The sequence below is a fragment of the Rhinatrema bivittatum genome, chromosome 13 (genome assembly GCF_901001135.1).
Source record: "Rhinatrema bivittatum chromosome 13, aRhiBiv1.1, whole genome shotgun sequence".
In the NCBI taxonomy this organism is placed as follows: domain Eukaryota; kingdom Metazoa; phylum Chordata; class Amphibia; order Gymnophiona; family Rhinatrematidae; genus Rhinatrema; species Rhinatrema bivittatum.
The window spans coordinates 25,480,725-25,498,152 of record NC_042627.1 but is presented as its reverse complement, the minus strand read 5'-3'; the positions used below and the strand labels follow the sequence as shown (position 1 = coordinate 25,498,152).

The 17,428-nt window shown below is 44.7% G+C and overlaps 1 protein-coding gene across 2 annotated transcripts in view; it reads right to left on the bottom strand.

Annotated features, from left to right (window-relative positions):
- Positions 1-474: 474 nt before the first annotated feature.
- ZNF609 (zinc finger protein 609) overlaps positions 475-17,428 on the bottom strand; it is a 238,538-nt gene continuing 221,584 nt past the window's right edge. For both annotated transcript variants that reach the window (XM_029575833.1, XM_029575832.1), the window contains exons 8-10: positions 15,155-15,380; positions 9,106-9,184; positions 475-6,763 (exon numbers count right to left, since the gene is read on the bottom strand). In XM_029575833.1, the coding sequence (XP_029431693.1) occupies positions 9,111-9,184; positions 15,155-15,380 (300 nt within the window). In that variant the 3' untranslated portion in view covers positions 475-6,763; positions 9,106-9,110. The remainder of the gene's footprint in view (positions 6,764-9,105; positions 9,185-15,154; positions 15,381-17,428) is intronic.

The window sequence follows — 17,428 nt, the reverse complement described above, 5'->3', positions numbered from 1 at the left end:
GCTCCATCATCCCACCAAAACCTGCTCAAAGAATGACTTGGGTCCTGCTTGGAGGGGGTTCCATGGGTGGCCACAGCACATTATGCAGAGGGGGGGAGGGGAGAGGGGCAAAACAAATATCCCAGGACATCATCATCAAATGCACTTCAGCATTGCTTTTGCTCTAGTAAATGCTATTTTTTGGGGGAAAACTTATATTGGAGGTGGGAGGTGCAGATGCCACAGGCATGAAAGCGGCCATTAGGAGCACCCATGTACATTACTGGTGGAGTAGAGGCCTTCAAATCCTTTCTTGCTACCTAGGAGAGAAAGCAAACCCAGGCCAGAGCGCTGGGAGTACAGGAATGGCCACATTCTGCTCTCTGGGCATCGGCAGCCAAAAAAATACAAAATAAATCCACAGTCCATGCTTCTTTGCTTCAGTATACAGGAGATAAAAAAAAAAAAAGGAGTTTAAAAATGGCAACAAAATAATTCAGGGAGAGAAAGGGAAGTGGGAATGAGGCGAGCTTCCATGAGACCTTTGGTATAAAAACAGGAGCTGAGACAGATTTAACAGATTAATTTTTTTTTTTTCAATTTTTACAAAGCTAAAACTGACAAACTGTAAATGAGAAGTGAGGAGAGATTCTCCCCTCCCCCACCCTCATGCGAAAAACAAACAAAAAAAACAGTTTTCAAACATTTCCTTTTTACAATATATACACAATATGTATCTGTTGAGACAGAGAGAAAGAGAAAAAAAAATCTGGTACAATGATATTTTCAGTGCCTGGCACTACATATAGAAACCCATGCAAGTACAAAACTGAAGAGAGACATCTTGACAGCTGTGGCTCTGGTTTGAAATGATTAAATCTGATTTTTATTTTTAAACAGATGCTGCAGAACCCTTCCCCCCTCCCCCAATAGCCCTCAGCATCTGCAGGGAGCACCGCTCTCTCTTCCCAAGGTCAGAGTTAAAGAGAGCCTCAGCCACACTGAGTTACTCTCTCTCTATAGGGTTTGAAAGGGAGAGGCATTCCCCTGAAAGGCTTTAAGGGGATCGGGGAGGCTACAACATGGACGCGATCAATGCTTCACTGCACACCCCTCTTGTCAACTCCATGATAGATGCACGCTCTGGCAACGCTCGATACCTGGGCAAAGCTGCGGAGGAAGTCACTGCTTGCAAGCACTTCTGCACTGAACACAGATGGGGGAAGGGCTAAGATGCAGATATTAAAAGGGAAAACTGACCATGACAGGGCACAAAATATCAAAAAGCCACCTGCGAGCCAGCACTCTTCCAACCAGGTGCACACGAAGCCGAGGGCCGGGTCGCCCCCCCCGGACACTGCAGGATTAAACCTTACACAGGATGGAAACGCGGCGTTCCAGAATGATTTGAAACTTGGCGAACACGTTGGGCTAGATGACCACCAATTTGAATCCCTTGTTTAGGTAAAACTACCCAACAGCCCCACAAAATGCTATTAATACCCAGGGTTTCTGAAAACAGGAGCCTCCCATATATAAAGGTTACCAAGATAAAGCAGCTGAAAGGGGACCTCAAACGCAACAATAATCATCATCAAAATCTAACCGACAGGTCTGGATCGACTTGGGCTTGGTAAACAATTCAACTTAGTGTTTGGTTGCGCAGATTCATTAAAGGACGATTCTATAATCGGCAAGCCCTTTTATGATAGGCATTAGGTGGCATCTCTGCTATTATACATCCTACCTAATCAATTTTATTTTTACCATAGTTAGAACCACAAAGTTGCAACACTTAGATTAACAACTAAGTGGTAATTCAACTCCCATCTCAATCTATGCAGGTGAATGCAGTCCTGTTCTTCTTATGCAGGTAAGACTTTGGTTATCAGCGCTCCCATCTTACCTGAATTCCAGCAGCACAGGATTTAAAAGGGAAATGTAGGGACCTGCTTCTGCCTTTCATTTTTAATTTAGAAAACTAGACAGGTCCCGACAGGTGCCTGGAGACCGCGTCTCTCTTAAGTGCTTAAGCCTCTACACAGAGGCTTAAATATTTGTGAGCTGTTGGACCTAACCCTGGAAAATAAATTCATTCTCTGCGGTTCCCTGCACTATAAAACCAAGCAACATCTGGAAGGACGGGCAAGCTCCTAAGGGGCTGCAACTCAAGGTCATTTCCAGGACTAAAAAAAGAAACAGCAAGTGATGTGTGAAGCACGGACAAATTTGCTGGCCTACTAGTGACCCAGAAAAGCCCAACTTCAGATACATCACTTGCCATCTCTGCTAGTGGAAGATTTTATAAGGCTCCTATTGCCATCAGAAGACAAGATAACTCTCAAAATTTGCCTGATTAAGACATAAGGTTAAAACATTTGAAATCAGTGATACTCACTTCGCAGCGAAAACCTGGTACAATTTTTCATGCTGGTACACGGCTTAGACTAAAAGGACAAAAGATGAATATTGTGTAAAAGAAAACGTGTGAGGAGGCTGGCCCGGTGATGCTGTGCACTACCATGGGGGAGATTCCTGGTTTAAACCCCGAATCGCTTGGGGCTGGGAGGGGAGCATTCACAGCCCCTGGTGGTGAAGGGAGGCACGGCCCTTACCTGGTGGCCAGGTTTAGGGCTAGCGATCGCAGGGTTCCAGCAGACCCAAATGCATGGCCCCAGCCCAGGACCGGTGCTGTCATTACTGGATCTACTGTAATTTGAGAGGGGATATCAAAAACAGGGCAAGAAATCCCCAGATTGTTGCACACGAAGGCTCACAGCACCAGACCCCAGCCCCGGATCCCACTGGAGTTGGAAGGATAAAGGAGGAGGGGTGAAGAAAAAACCCAAAAAAACTTGAACTTGTACAGGGCTCATCCTTGTCCTAGCCTTGATTTCCAACATTTCGGTGCAATTAGTAGCCAGGAGTATGCGGACTCCCTGCATTGGACTATTGCTGTCCAATGCCAGACGAGAGCTAAAACACAATGGCACTTGTTTAAAGGCAACACGCCGCATCTCCCCACTGGCCCATGGCACGAAAGAGGATAGAGAGACTAAACTCGTTCCAAAAGTTGTGCTTTCCATACTTTGGTGCCCCAAAGAATCACAAGTTCCTTGCTTCAGTCGTGGCCAAGCCCATCAGAGAGAGAGCCTCAGCTGAGGGGAGGGAGGGAGCAGGGGCAGTTGCCTTTAGCATACAGAAAAAACCATTCCCACACCAGATAAAGCACTGCTTAAAAGCAGCTCGCCATAGGACCTCAAGCTGTAGCTGCCACTATGCAGTAAAGCTGAGACATGGGAGCGCTTGGTTGACTTGGTTTGAAGAGGGCTATTCTGCTTTTTCAGGCTCCTCAAAGAGCCTGATTACATTCAGGTACTGCAGGTATTTCCCCATCCCCAAACGGGCTCAAATGACTTTGCCCCAAGATCACAAGGAAGCAGCACTGCCTCTCTGACCACTAGGCTACTCCTCCACTCCTGCAGCACTGAAGACCAGGTTTCTTTGAATTACAATTGGTGTTGGGAAAGAGGAGTGCACCAGGTCATCAGAGCCTATTTATGTTCTGAAATTGCTATTTTTTATTTTTTTATTTGTAAATAAATGTCCCTCCGCTTACAAAAGTGATTCCCTTTCAGGAGCCGCCAGCAGCAGACGATAAGACGGCATTGCTTAACTGAGCCAGCTTCTTTGAGATTCATTCTAAGTCTTGGTACTGAGCAATGACAAGCGCACAAAAAAAGGATTTTTAAGTGACGAATTGAATGGCTATGACTTGAAAGTGATTTGGTAACCGCAGGCGGGCAACGCCAAGGTCTCAGTCTGACAAACTGACTGAAGAGTTCCCTTCACCACGGATCAGAAGATGGGCCCTTTAGGAGGTGACACACCTGCTAAATTCTATTTTAGCAGTGTCTGGGAAAATGAAACCCACTTTGGTATAGCACAAGGCATAAAGGATTCATCACATTTTCTCTACACGGTCTGCTCCCTCATATTTTAAAGCAGCCTCGTCTCATCCCACTTTAGGTAACTCTTGAAATCAAGTGTCTCTAATCAGCCTCTAATTGGCATCTAACAAATTAGCTATTGAGAGTTAATTAAACAGCAGAAGAGTTAATCGACTGCTAAATAATATTTAACAGGCCTATTGCTATTTAATTAACTGGCAAAGGCTAAGTTTCAGTGCCTCCAATAAGCACTTAATTGCAATTTGAGAAGTATTGCCAGTTATTCAAATAGTATCAAACATTTAAATTTATTGCTATTTGCTGTTGGAAAATGCTAATTAAATGCTTATTAGAAACACCTGCTTTTAAAGTATTTGCGCACCAGTTTGGTATTTGCACAGTGGACCCCTTCTATTGATCACTCTCAGCTCCTACATCGAAGCCAATAAGGGCTGGGGCATATTTTATTCACTCCAGAAACTGATTTCATTTTTTTTTTAAATTTTGCGTTTTGAAAAGACAAACGTGCAGCTTGAAAGGCTCCTCTAGTTTCATCTATTTGATTAGTCCACAAAGGCTTCTGAAGCTGCAAGACCTGGAGATGGATGAAATTTGAACACGACTCAACCTGGGTTATAATTAAAAGGGAGGGCACGTCCCAACGTCTTCTGCCAGGCTTCAATTTTGCGCATTTGCAGCTGGTTTCCATGCCAGGCACAGCACGTTGCTTCAATAAAAGATAAATGTGGCTGTGCACATACTCAAGGAGAAATTTCCCTTGGAACTGGTCAACGAAGGAGGCAAACGTTTGTGCGTCTGTCTTTGCGTGCGACTATAAAATCAAACAGCCAGATGGTACAAGAAAGATTGCATTAGAGACTCTCCAAGGCAACAGGATTCCCCTCGCATTCGTGCACATCCAGGATCAGACAAGTAACCTCGCTTACAAGCCAACGACATTCCTAAGTAACACTGCAAAACACTAAGGGCATCTGTATTTTTAATGCTTGAAACCTCAAACATGGAAATATTTGCCATTTATCTTGTAATCCAATCCTGGCTCTGACTGAAGCGCCCTTCTGTTTTTTGTTTTTAAAAGTCCTTACACATTTGTGTCACTTGGATGACTGCCCAACTTTTCGCAGTACTAACAACTTAGTACCATAAATGCTCCTTCAATCAGACCTACTAATATATATACACACTTTGTGAAAGTGTGTGTGTGTTATAAACATACACATGTACATATATATACACACACACACACCCTTATGCGTTTCATGTACACATATACACTTCCATTCCACATCTGAGACGAATCTACAGTGAAAGAACCATACCATAAGGTGCTTAGCACCAGGACCCAGGAGTGTTTTACACCCAATATTTTTCCAGATAATAAACTTCACAGGCACAACGAAGGACTGAGACATCCTCCCCATTTTACACAGCGTGCTGAAATTTGTGCGATTCTGGCAAGGAGGATGATAAACAACTTGAGATCTGCGGCAGGTTACCTGTCCAGCGACATGAACGTGATCTCCCGTGCACGCCGGAGAGGTTTTTGGCTAGCCCTGGTTTTGATACAGTTTTGCTTGCTCTGTTGCGAACACAGGTCTACAAAAACCTGAGCATTTTAGAAAGAGAGGGAGTGGGGAAACAAAAGTGGATAAAAATGACATTTTTCAGGGTTTGAATCTTCCTGTCACCTTCCTTTGTTGTTGCACAGTAACTTGCATTTGTTAAGTTAGAAATGATTATAGGAAGTGAGAAAGCCACAAATCCAGTAATTCAGCAATTGTAGCAAGTGAAATAAAAACAAGGATGAATCTCATAGAAGGACATTTCCTGTCAGGTCACATTTGCAGAATAAGGCTTCTCAGGGTGGGCATGACCAAATAAATGCTCTGATAAAGCAAAGCTAGAAATGCTTGGAACGTGTATAAAAAAATAGGTATAAATGGAAATGCATCAGTCATACAAATCATAACATAAAATCCATGTTGCCAAGGCCACGTCCATCACAGGCCACTGAAAAGAGGAAGACCTTATTTGCACTCTACGCACATTGCTTGCCAAGGTGGATTCCTCATGGCCCGTCAGGGCTCACAGCCTTTCGAGCAGGACTCGCACTTTTCACCAGTCATTGCTCACACACACATTGGTGTACGCTATGTACGGACCCACATGGCATCACTAATTAAAAGTTGCCCTGACTTTCTTTCCTGAGATCCCAAAATAGCCCATTTCAAACCAAATGGTAAAAGCGCACAGCCAGACATAAAATGGAACAAGTTAAAAGCTGCTAGAGAGCTGGCCGTCTTCAGATCCCAAGGGTAAGGATTAAAATCAATCTCTTGCAACCATTTTTCTTTTGTTTAAAAGCCCATAGACAGAATGTTCTGAGAAGCAAGATGAGATATGGAAACCCTTTCCCCCTTATCTACAACTTAACCATAACCGTAAAGCAGTGACTTCCTACAGAAAAACACAAGTGTCAAAAAGAAAAATAAAACAAACAAACAAAAAAAAAAAGCGTGTCTGTGTCTTTCATACTCCGGGCCAATAGGCGATTCATTGCAGCCCATGGCCAGGAGAATAAATATTTTCTTCTCAGAGTACCAGTTCTCCATCTCCAAAAAGGAGGGGGTGGTCAGTACGTCTCTTAGAAAGGAGGGGAGAAAACTGTCCTTGGTTTGCCTCAGATTATGGCAGGAACTTCAAAACAAACATTTAACACCATTCAACTGATGTCTAATGAGAATTCCAGCGCCTCCTCATGTGATCCAGTCACATGACTTATGATAGGCCAGGTCACCCGTCGACATAGCTTCCTGTCAAATTAAAAACAAAATAAATATATATTAACAGTTGACAAAGCCTTATGCTTTTTGTTACTGTTCAGAGGGGAGTGGGAACAATTAAGATGTTTTCCAAGAGCACTGGATGGACAGTTGTGACTGCATGCAGCAAACAGTGTTCCCCCCCCCCCCCCCACAAGGGGTCTCTTTCTAGCCTAAATTCATTCCTCCACTCATGCAGATCCTACCAAACCCAATCTGGGGGAGATTTGAACCCTGACCTTATGGTGCCAGGTACAAACCACAGCCAGAAAATGAGGGGACTACAGCAAAGCAAACATTTACAGCCCCTTATTTAAAAAAAAACAACAACAAAAAAAACCCCACAACTCACCAACTGGAGTAAGTTATCCGGATACTCAGTGGAACTTTTCCGGATACGAGTTCCACTGAACATCCAGATGTAGGGAGTCAAAGCACTTTAGGCCTGCTATGTGTGCGGACAGACTCTGTCTGTACAAATTTAGCTGGCTCGCTCTCAATATGGCACAATCCAGCAGAATAGATTAGCCTGCTCTTGCCATGCCTCCAGTGCTGCCCTCTTTTTGCCTGGATAACTTTATCTGGATATTTTTAAAGGGCCAACTTTGTGTGTAAAAGTTTATTTTACTTGCATAAACCTTTTCAATATGGACCACACAGTGAAATCACTTATCACAAGCCATGTTTTAAACACAGCAATAAAAGCCATGAATAACATGATGGCGTGACTAATTGGGATATACCATAATATCTGATATCCAGGTACCAGCCTTTCCCACAGGGGTAAATATATTCTCCCATACAGAGAACAGGTTCAGCATAGCTCACTTCCTTTAGGGGTGCAGGAGGAGGTTTTTGCCAGTAGAGCATTTGCAAAACCTCTTTAGGGAAAGTTCAACTCTCCAGCTACTCCTGCCTAGAGGAGCTCTCTGTCTCCTGAAGGAGGAGAGAAGGAGAAGATGGAGAAAGCTGGCGGCCGAGACCTGAGAGAAGAGCGGCTCCCCTGGCCTCACCACTGTGCCAGAGGAAGCCTTAAGCTTCTTCCTTCCTGCTGCAAAAGCAGGACTCTGCAGTCTGGAGTCACCATTCCTGGGAGAAGCAACGTGATACGACCCAAAGAACCTTCCAACACGGGGCTTAAACTTGGAAAGGCACTAACGGCTCTAAATTGGCTAAGTCGCTAGACGGCAGCATGCACCTGGGCCTTTCCCACTGGGTGACTCTAACCCCAGGCTAATAACTTGTAAAATAAGAGGTCTGTGAAAAGCAACAATTGTGAAGAGGTCGGTTTCCCAATAAAAGAGACAAAGTGTAAATAATTGACTGTGAAAGCTATTGCAACTATTCCTTTTGTTTTTTTCTTTCTATGTTGAACTGCAACTATCTACTTCAACTAATAAAAGTACAAGTGCTTGGTAACAAAAAGCTTACTGAAGGGTAAGCTTGCTTTGTGAAGTAAGAACTGAGTCGTATTTCCCCCACTGGAAGGCTGCTACTCCCTCCCGCCTCCCACAGAAAAATCCCCGAGCCTGTGCATGCACTGAAATATTCTTTTTTTTTTTTTTTTTTTTTTTAACTTTCTGATGTCTTGCCATGTTACTATGACATCCATTGCTTGGCTACTGTCTTCAATGGGATCTTATAAAACCACCATATAGTGCAATATCTTATCATTAAGATTGCTTCATTCATTTCAGTGGAGCTTTCAATATATTAAAGTCACCACAGTTTACAATAATTACTGGTGGATCTTTAATAAAAGAGGGAAAAATTAAAATTGTTAAGCCTATTTTTGAAAGGGAGAGCGGCTTAGGACATCATTGTGTGTGTATGTGACCTAATAACTTCTCTTTTGTGTCCTATGCACACCACATTTTCAGGATGTCAAGAGACACATGAGGAGTCTGACAGGGTAGTTTTTTTGTTTTGTTTTTGGAACTACGCATATCCACACATGACATATGCACGTCATGGAAAGTAGACACTTTTACCTCTTCCTGTTAAAAAAAAAAAAAAAAACAACAACAAAAAACAAACAAATAATCAAGGCTGATCCCAAGACTGTTTCTGTTTAATCTCCCAGTTACAACCCAAAATGGCATCTTGTGCACATGAAACTCAACCTATACAGAGCTGCAAGGGCTCCTGGGGATTTCAGTCCTTCTGCACTGAGGGAACCTGTCAAGCCCTTGCAGTTAAAGGAGGTCAAACAGCTATGAAAAACTACAAGTTAGGTACAGATTTAACGGGATAACTGCTAAGGTTAGCAGGGACCATCATTCGTTTGCCCACTCAGTAGCAGTAGAAACATTAGTAAATAAGCCTGTTCTTACCATTCTCACCTCCTTGGAGGAGGGTATAAGGAAGGAGCTGAGCCTTGCTGACTGGCCACAATGGCTGTGGAAGAGAGACCTGTGGAGAGAAGCAAAGCACTTCGGTTTTCATCTACTTATTTTTCGGACAGCCAAGTCACAGCACCAAGAAATCTCTGGGCTCCCCAAAGCAGGCAGTATGAGCAGTAGGGCCCCCATTCTCTTCAGGTCACCTCTCATCTGCAACAGGGACGCCACTGGCCAGAACAGTATATGGCAAGCAGGCAGTGCCAATTAATTCACTTGTAATTTCATCCCTGGGGAAGAGGATGAGGCAGAACCCGGTTTCCAGCCAAATTAGAAGTCACCCTCATGATGGTGGTGAATGCCGAAGATTAGGACTTCATAAGCCCTCACACTCCCAGAAGCAAAGTCTGCCCCTACTGTAATGCATTCCCCAGCAAGCTAGGGGCACTATTGCTCCTGTAACTGAGAGCAGAAACGTCACAATGGAAGGTACATCCTGGCACTTTCCTGCTTCGCATCCTGCAGCAGGCCTCACACACACACACACTTTATCTTAGAGAGACAACCCAAAACATTTATGGGAGATCAGTCCCGACTGCTGCAGGAGTTAACAAAACAGGAAGGACGGTAAGAAAAATTCAGTCTGTTCCATTCCCCACTGGTCAGGACTGGATGGGTGTAGTGTAGCACAGAGTGGGATCTGAGGTGTGAAGCTGTTCGTCTCAATTACATTCCTTGAATACATAGATCCAGACTACTGCAGTACAGGAAATTAAATGACAAAAATAATTCCCATTCTTTCCTTATGCACCCGTATCAGCAACTGCAGCAGTCCCGTGGCCAAAGATCATGAACAAAGTACTTTTGAGAGTCCAAGACGAGGGCTAGACGTTACTTCTGAGCAAAATTAGGTTACCTTTAGAGTGCTACCTCTAAAACAGGGGTTTCCTGATTCTGGTTCAAGGGCTACAGACAGATGTGGTTTTCAAGGTAACCAAGCCATCGAATAAGCTGAGTTATTAGACCAAGTGACTGCAAATACATTCCCTGAAGATATCTTGGAAACCAGATCTGTTTGTGGCCTTCAGGGACCAGAGTTGGGAACCCTTGCTCTACAGACAGTCATGAGAGCAGGACTGAACCCCAGAGACAGCAGCACACACAGCCCTGGGATCCTGAGGTTTTGCCTTTTGTTTTATGGACGTTCTAGAACCTATGGGGCACTCGGAGCTCTAAAATGCTGTCAAATGAAAATCCTGCAAAAAATCAAAAGGCGGCTTTTAGGTAGAGGATGTATTTAGCCAAAGTGCTCATTCCTGTGTGTCATTTCACTCTGTTTGGGTGTAGTGAGCTGTGTCACATCAGTAAGAAATTTTCACTGGATGTATAAATAACTACCGGTAATTGCATTTGTAAGTTTAGACCTTTTGGTTTTTGATGTTCTCTTTTATAACTGAAAATATAATCAGGGACCTTTCAGAAATCTTAGCTTATTTGAAAAACTCTCTTAGCTACCTTGATTATAGGGTACAATCAGGCATCCCTCGCAGCCACTTCCAGTGTTCTAGCACAAGACATGGAGCTGCCTTGCTTAAAAGTCTTCTGGTCTATTTTAGTTAACTTCTTTAATTAAAGATTCATTTCTTAGCAAAATGGGTGAAGCTAATATTTTGATGCATTACCACCAATGTATACTAACTATGGGGGGGTGGGGGGGGAGTGACTAATCACATATAATAATAATAATAATAATGGGGGGAGAGGCTAATCACAGATCAACTACAATTCAAAACGTTTCACAGATCAACTACAATTCAAAACGTCTTCCCGCCCAACGAGATTCCAGAATTTAGCCAAACTAAATATCCCAGCACCCAATCTGACTAAACTCTCTAGTACAAAAGAACGATCTTTCATCATTGCTGGATCAACAATATGGAACACCATGCCCTCTGAATTACGCCAGGAACTCTGTCACAAAAAATTTAAACAAAACCTTAAAATCTGGCTATTTAAAAAAGCCTACTATCAATGATCTTAATCCTCAACTACTCTTCCTAACTGCCACAATCTCTCTTATATTGCTTATATTCTATTAATACAAAGTTATATACTGTATTGTATTCGTTCAGTTACCATGTTATATTGTAAAGCACAATGCTGAATTACTGTTTGAATGTAAACCGAGGTGATGTTATTTACGTACCCCGGTATAGAAAAATCTATAAATAAATAAATAATCTTTAGCAACCCATGCTTAAAAACAAGAATTAAATTATGCCACCACACTGCACAATGAATGAAAGTGTCCTGGAAAATATTCTCCTGTGACTGGAGGAGCTCTGCTGGGCATAAAGCAGCACCGTACTACAAGAGCCAGGCTGAGAAAGAGTGACGGAAAATGTGCATCTACAAAGGAATGATGGGAAACCAAACAAGCTCACTGTGGACGCACATTTTTTTCCACTCCAGTCTACTAAAACCCAGTTGGCACTTCTCAGCTTTTGTTTTCTCTCTACTGGTCATATTCACAGCAGAATCGATTTTCAAAGAGTTTAGGTGCTTACAGTAACTTCGGGAGTTGGGCACCTATATTGGCCGCTTTGAAGGCCTGAGCACCTGAATTTAGGGGACCCCCAAAGGTCAGTGGCTATAGAGTTGAAGCTAGAGCTGGGAAAAAAATGTAGAGTGCTTAGCGCTGGTTTTTAGCACTAAGGCAACTAACTTAGGGGCCTAAATCTAGGCAAATGAATTGCAGGCCTAAATTCAGATGCTTACGTTTTAGTAACTACATTTAGGGAATTTTTAGCTGAAAATTTAGGGACTTACTTTTCGCTAAAAATCTCCTAAGATTTAGGGACTGTTTTTTGAAAAAGGATTCTAAAGGTTTAGGTATTTTGTATTAATGAGAAACAGAAAATAACGGAACTAGGAGGCGGCCTGTATTTTTCTAGAAACAAAAACGTTCTGCCGGGGGCGTGGCGATGACTGAGCTGAGCGGATACTCTTTCACCCTACTGCCTTGGGCTCACCACCAATTTATATTTTCGCCGCAATAACCACATTGCTTTTACCAACCTTTGAGCGCACTGCGAGAGGGGACTATGTGCGCTGTTTTTCGCTGCCTCTGCTGTGCACGGTGTGGCATGGCAAATAGATTGTGGACACCAGAGGCACCAAAATGTTTTTTTTTGCAAATGTTTATGCCCCTAACAAATATTCTCACCAGTTTTTCTCTCTTTTGCTTGCCAAATTGTTAAACTGGGAAGGTTATATTTTGGGGGTTGGGGAGATTTTAAATATTGCTGACAATCTCCTTGTGGGCTGCCTCCCCCTCCAAGACTCTGAAAAAGACTCAGGCTAATATGGGGGTTGGGTTTCTCGGTCAGGAATTGGGGGTTGATGACAGCTGGCGGTTGCTTCACCTTCAAGACAAAGAATACTCTATTCTCACATAAAACTGTGTGAAATGCATGATGTTCCCTTCTCTGTTCATAATGTGTACCTATGCATGAGCAGACGCGGGACTATGGAAGTCATCTTGGAAAATGTCCCCTCTACTTTATCATGATAGAGTTTGTTAGATATCTTCATGTTAAATGGTGAACTTAAGCGCTGCTTTGGGGAGTGTTCGGGCTTCGCTTGAGCACTGGAAAAATCTTCCATTATCCTTAACGGGGCAATGCGCGGTGGTGAAAACGATTGCTCTTCCCAAGGTGCTTTATCCCTTCCAAATGCTTCCCTATATGGCTCAAAAAAATCTGATGTCCTGCATTTTCGGTCCATCATTGCTGCCATTTTATGGCAAGGGAGACACCCCAAGGCTCAGTGTGGATGTTCTTATGCAAGCTGAAACGGCAAGGGGGCTTAGCTGTACCTGGTTTACGCTTATAGAATGGCGCCTGCCCTTTTCGGTTTATCCAAGAATGGGCATTGTGTCGTAGTAAGTATTTACTTATTTAAAATCTTTTCTATACCGTCGTTAAGTTAATTCACCATCACAACAGTTTACAAAAAGGCACAAATAAGGTTAAAAGTTGGTTGGTATAGATAACATATTATAGGTGTGCCATTAGGGAATGGTAACATGTTTTAAATATTAAAGCTATGTGTTGAGTTTATTTATATTGTAGTTGAAAAAAAATCTTCTTTACGGTACCTAAATAAATTTAATATCCTAATATGTAATAGGAGAAAGGAGAGAGAAAATTTTCATAAACAAAAGAACTGATTGCTTGGTGTTTCTTATGTGCTTATTTGTTCTCTTCTTTCTGCTTATAGAAGGCTTGTTTAAAAAGCCAGGTCTTTAGATTTACTCTGAAAAGTTTAAAGCTTCTCTGCAGTCTAATTTCAAGTGGCACTGAGTTCCACAGTACGGGTCCTGCCAGTGACAGCGCTCGCTCTCTTACTTGTGTGAGTCGTGTTGATCTAACGGATGGAACAGTTAATAGCGCCTTATTAGCTGATCTTAGATTTCTGTGAGGCACATGTACACGGAGTGCTGTGTTTAGCCACCACGCTTTTTCATCATGGATTCATCATGGATCAAGTATGACGCAGAGGGGCCGCTGAGGGTGTGGGCTAGTCCTTATCGGGGGATTTATCTACTTCACCTTCCCAGGTTGGCCATTCGAGGGTTAAAACTTTATACTTTTTGGCTTGCAGCCCTGCAGAGAACGTGGATGTGGTGGAGGGCCTGCATTTGGGGATCCGTTACTGTTACCCCCTTTTTTTTTTTTTACCGCTTAATGACAAATATGGCGTTCCCTGCAGGCCTTGAACCCTCAGTATTTCATGTCTGGCGAGCAAAGGGCTCGTTCTGTCTGGGGCACCTAATGGATTCTGAGGAGCACATTTTTTTTTTCTCTTTTCAGCAACTCCAGGACACCTGGGATATTCCTAAAATGCATTTCTTAGCTTCCTTACAGAGTAGACATTATACAGTGGAGATCAGTCACAGGAACGTGGCTCTCCTTGCTTTGGAACTTTTTTTGGAAACCACTCCTCGCTTTAACAAACTTGGTATCTGGGCTTGGTTTTTTTTTGCCGGAGTCTGTGGCCCCTCTGCACTTGGAGGTCTTGGCCAAGCAGTGGAGAGCTGATCTGCGGCTCAAAGTTAGTGAGTCGGACATCAGCTGGGATTTTGATGCGATTTACCGGTGTTTATTTTCTGCTAGCCTGCGAGAAATTCAGTTTAAGAGAGCACACCGTATTTACCTCACTTGAGACAGGGAAGCTCGCATGCATCTCTGGGAACCTGACGAATGTTTAAAATGCTCTCACCAGCGTGGGGATCTCTCTCACATGTTCCTGAAATGTCCGATGCTACAGAAATATTGGCAGAAGGTTCGGGCAGCCATAAAGAGAACACTACATTGCAGGATTAACTGGGAGGGCGGACTCTTCTACCCTTTCGGAAGGAGGTCAGAGCTTTCTTATAGTTGCTTTAACTTTGGATAAAAAGGTGATTTTAACACACTGGCACTCTGTTCTGTGCCCCTTTTTCGGGAGTGGCGACAAGCCATGATGCAATATGCAACTTTGGAGATGCTGATAGCAAATGTAGAGTGTTCTGGGTTACTTTGTGTTTTGGAATATTGTTTTCCAATAGCAGAACGTGTGTGTGTGTGTCTGTGTGTGTGTGTGTGTGTGTGTGTGTGTGTCTCTGTGTGTGTGTGGGGGGGGGGTGGTGCACGTGTGCTTGCTGCAGAGGGAGGGTGTTTCCTGAATCTCTAAAATTAAAGGTTGAGAAGTGGCGGGCAACACACCAGTAGATCCTCCTTCGAGGCCTTGTATGTATTGATTATAATCGGGATTGTTCTCATGCTGTCATGATACTTTACCCTTGCAATGTTATTGTTGTTGCAGTTTACTTCAATAAAAATTATCAATCCAAAAAAAAAAAAAGTTCTGCCATACTAATGGATAAGAATGGCTTTATCATCACAAAATGTGCACTAAATTTGAAGGAAAATAAAGAATTCTCTAACAGACAAAACTTGGGAAGCTGCATGTGGGCCCAGACAAGTACTCCTGAGCTTACCTGTTGCGTAGGGCAGCTGATACTGCCCTGGAAGCAATGAGTACCCTAAATGGTGGTGGTGGTGATGCGTGGACATCAGACGCTGAGAAGGGGAGGTCCGCGGCCGATCAGCATTCCTGTCTGCACCTCCAGGCCCACCGACGCTGCTGGAAACACTGCCTCCTCCACCACCACCAGGCACCCCACAGCCACCTCGATCCCTTTCCTGAGACGACTTGTCACTTATCTGCCATGGGAAAGAAAAGTCCTGACTGAGAGAGAGGCCACAGCAATTGCCCTTACAGCAGAGTACACATGGAGCTTAGAAAAACGCGCTGTAGGGACCTGGCTTCTTGTGGGATCTATAAAGAGGTCCTAGAATGGCACACATGCTTGGCCAAGCAATATACTGCCAAAAGGTATGCCCGTCCGGTCCAATCTGCTGGGGGCTGGGGCTGAAAGGGGGGGCTTGGTCCTCTCTCCCCTTCACACCCTTGCAGGAGACTGACCCCCTCCACTACTGACCGCCATGAACTGTCTTTCACCGGCAGCATAAGCACGCGCAAGATTTGTCGGGCAGCACTTCCTGGCTGATCTCATGCAATGCCATTTGAAAATGCCTGTGATGCCAGCAGAGACAATGCAGAGCAGTTAGCAGTGGAGGGACTGCTACTGCCGCCCAGTTAGGGTAATAGACATAGATGTTGGAGAAGGAAGAAAGCAGAGTTCCTTACCTGTAGCAGGTGTTCTCAGAGGACAGCAGAATGTTAGTCCTCACACATGGGTGTCATCATCAGACACAGAAAACGTATGTCAAAAGTTTCTAGAACTTTGACTAGGCACACTGAGCATGCCCAGCATTGCCCAATACCACGCGTCCACACGAGGGTCCCTCTTCAGTCTTGCAGCACAGAATTACGGGGGGTTCCAGTGTTGTGGAATGCATCAACGTACCCTCATCCCTGGAAGAGTCCCTGACAAGGACTGGCTCGGACGCCTTACGTTTCGGTGCCTGATGGGCTACCGAGGAATCATGGGACGCCGGCAGCAACTGTGTCGGGAGAATACCGAGGAGCACATCAAGTCGCTCCAACAACAGCTTCAACCTGGACACCACAGGTATCAGCATCGGCACGGGCACCGGTGGTGGAAGCACCAGCTCCCTGTCGCACAAAGCACGTTCCACCGCCAGGCGCACCTGATGCTCCAGCTCCTCCTCGAAAGCCTCTGCTGAAAGGGGAGAGAGGAGTGGCCAACTCCTCCCTGGGACGCTGAGGAGGGTCCGTGCCTGACACAGGGATTGGTGTGGACTGTCTCGGGCCACCAGACTCGAGGGAGGATGGGGCCTCCTCTCGTCATAGCCACTTCAGGAGCAAGGTGGCAAGCTCCATGGCCAGCCCGATTCCGGCACCATGCGAGGATGGAGTCTGGCAACAGTGTTTCCAGGACTTCCCACGGTGCTTGGCCTGGTCTTTCCCCGGCACCAAAGACAATCCAGAAGTCTGTGGCTTCCAAGGAGACCAAGATGGGTCGATCCTCAGCGCCTTTCTCCCCAGAAAGCCTCGGGGAAGGAGTGGCCACCGAAGGGTTGAGGACGAACGGCTCCCCACAGACCTTGGGTATCGATGGCATCAATGCTGGGTTGGAGTCGTCATACTTACCAGACCCGAAAACCTTCTCCGTCTCATCTAGCCTGCCTCAACGGCCTTTTGGAGTCATCTGCACACACAGTTCACAGCCCTGAACATCGTGCGATGCCCCCAAGCACAGAATGCACACTTCGTGTGAATCCATAGGGACATAGTCTGGGGGCATCGATGGAAGCCCAACGCCACCATGTGGCAAACAGAAGACTGCAAAGGCACAATGACTGGCGGACACAGACAGAAAGGAAAAAACTCACCGATCGACGAAAAAACAGGGAACCGGAGAGAGACCCAGCACAGAGTGAAAAACACACTTTGTGGAACAACTTCTGCAAAAAAGAGCACGAGCTCCACCACCGCAAGATGACAGCTCAGTGGAAAAGAAGAGACTAAAGAGACCCTGTGTGGACGCGTGGATAGTGGCATGTTGGACAGAAGTTCTTCGTGCCGGGCTCTTATGATGTCACCCATATGTGAGGACTACCATCCAGTTTGTCCTAGGAGAAACATGGTCCTTGGGCACCGGGGGTATCAGCAAAAACCAAACATGGCTATGACTGGGTGAAACAAAGGGGTTGCAAAGTTGAAAGCAATGGTGGTAGGGGTTGTCAATGGCCGGCGGGCACTGAGGGACTGAGACCATGGAGGA